The 2,345-nt window shown below is 39.1% G+C and overlaps 1 protein-coding gene across 1 annotated transcript; it reads left to right on the top strand.

The window, feature by feature from the left end:
- Window positions 1-1,248: 1,248 nt before the first annotated feature.
- On the top strand, window positions 1,249-1,514 carry SARC_09890 (hypothetical protein; the record flags this gene model as incomplete). The annotated part of the gene is made up of 1 exon (XM_014296077.1): window positions 1,249-1,514. A coding segment is annotated over one exon (266 nt), but the record flags the coding sequence as incomplete, so codon positions are not given.
- Window positions 1,515-2,345: the final 831 nt, after the last annotated feature.

The raw sequence follows: 2,345 nt of genomic DNA, 5'->3' as shown, positions 1-2,345 counted from the left end.
ACACACACACACACACACACACACACACACACACACACACACACACACACACACACACACACACACACACACACACACACACACACACACACACACACATTTATATATATATTCATTTAGTGATTTAAAATTGTCAGTGCAGGTATACATCGCTTGCATATTGCATACCTGTACAGCATTCTAGATATATGTATAAAGATTGAACACATTTAGAGATTACGTGATAACGACTCAACACATATGTAGTACTGTGTTAATTTTTAAACTTGAATTTTGATACATATATTGTTGTGGTTAAACAAAAATGAATAGTTGAAGTAATGAAATTTGGGAGAATATTGTGCTTGTGAATGAATATGCATATTTAAATCGTACAGTGGAAACCGCATACCGGCCAAGAATTCTTTCTCGTATTCATTTATCACCGACAAAGTTGTTTTTTTCGGACTTTTGTCACGACTTATTTCTAAATAGAGAGATAGTCATAATCATTTCACGAACCGTATAGTTTTGTTGTTTTTTACGCAATTCTCGCATAATTTTAGTTGTATATCGGTGTATTCGCACGAACAGGTGTTCATACTATAATCCTTAATATTTTTGCATGATACCGATTGTAGAATATTGAGCAGCAGAAGTTCTTTTCAGTCTGTGGGGGTCATTTCTTATTTAAACAAACGTCATAAACGGTTGGGCAGGTTTTATATAACATATTCCATACCGTTGTTTAAAAATTGAATTGAGAACATATGCACCTGTTCGATAATCTCGTTCTTTTTCAAAAAGACCAACCTTTGTCATCGATTGCGAATCAGTTCCGATTCCTTGGGCTAGACAGCATGTGAAGCCAAAGCAATAATCCTCAGACAACATTCAAAGCCAACATATGAATTCAGGATTCTCGATAAACTCAACCCCTGATATATAATATTCATTACTTGATGCCGGTATTGCAGTCTTACTTGTACTACCGTACACTGCCTTGCCTGTTGCGTCCCTTCATCTGTACATCATAAGTCAGACTCTCTTTTGTTATGTATTGTATGCTGCCGGTACAATTACCGTATATATCGGTCATGTATTGTATGCTGCCGGTACAATTACCGTATATATCGGTCATGTATTGTATGCTGCCGGTACAATAACTGTATACCGGAAACAGTCATCCCGTGTTCGCGTAGTTTATTGAGAAGTTGGTGCCACGTCCCTAAAATCGAGTCTTACCCGAGAGCTATTATGTAACACAGAATGACCCGCAGCACGTGGCTGCAGAGTCCTCGTAAGGCTCTTCTGCTCGTGCTGCTGGACCAGGATGGATACACCACCTTCTACGAGTTCTTAAAATCCGAATACGCGACCGAAAATCTCGAATTTTGGACCCGGCTGGAACTGATTTTTTCGGGCCACACCCGCAAAGAGGTGCTAGAGATCGGGTCGTCCCTGCTGGAGGAGTTCGATGAGGAGTCTCTAAATATACGCGACTCACTGAGGAATGAAGTTGTGGAGATTTTGGGGTATGTCTACACAAATGCGTACACAAAGTTAAGCTTCGATTTGTATGTGAATTTGTTCGTTTCGATGAATATGTGCTGGGCGTTTGTAGTGGCGGGATCATCTCAACTGCGCGTCTTTTAAATACCACGCCCTTAAATTGAATACAATGATCGTACCACTCAAAAGAATGGAATGGTCGTACCTTTCAATTGAACGGAGTGGTCGTGGCGTTGCGATTTCGGGCTGTATTGGGTGACAGGCGAAACCTTAAATTTCTGTGAACTTGCCTGTGTGCTTAAATTATGCGTTGCTCTGAGTATAATCTACGGTAAAGGTCAACTGCCTTCGCGCCTGATTTTATATCGATATCCCTGATAGCGGAGGCGGCAAACAGCCGTTGAAATATATATCCATACGCACTTTCATTGTTTCTGACTACAACTTCGGTCGTTGCAGACAGATTCTAATCGTTCACTACGCTCTTAGAAGTTTATGGCCGTACTAGGCTGACCAAATGAGTCGCATCTCAGAGCGATAACGTACGCGTATATTATATCATCGACTGTTAAACAAATTATCGACCTACGTTTCGAGTGTACTATCAGTATTGATATTGATATACGCCACTTTGGCTTTGAAAAGCAGTGCGAGGAATGAGGTCCGTTGCATAGCCTGTCTTTGTTGTATAAGTCATTGGTGTTACGGTGTGAGGAGTGTTTGAAGCTTGCAGCACGTAGCATTGCAAGTATAGTGATAATAATAATAATAATAATAATAATAATAATAATAATAATAATAATAATAATAATAATAATAATAATAATAATAATAATAACAACAGTAATAATAAT

Source organism: Sphaeroforma arctica (assembly GCF_001186125.1).
Source record: "Sphaeroforma arctica JP610 unplaced genomic scaffold supercont1.1073, whole genome shotgun sequence".
In the NCBI taxonomy this organism is placed as follows: domain Eukaryota; class Ichthyosporea; order Ichthyophonida; genus Sphaeroforma; species Sphaeroforma arctica.
Note: the sequence above shows the minus strand (reverse complement) of the source record. Positions and strands in the feature narration are given on the sequence as shown.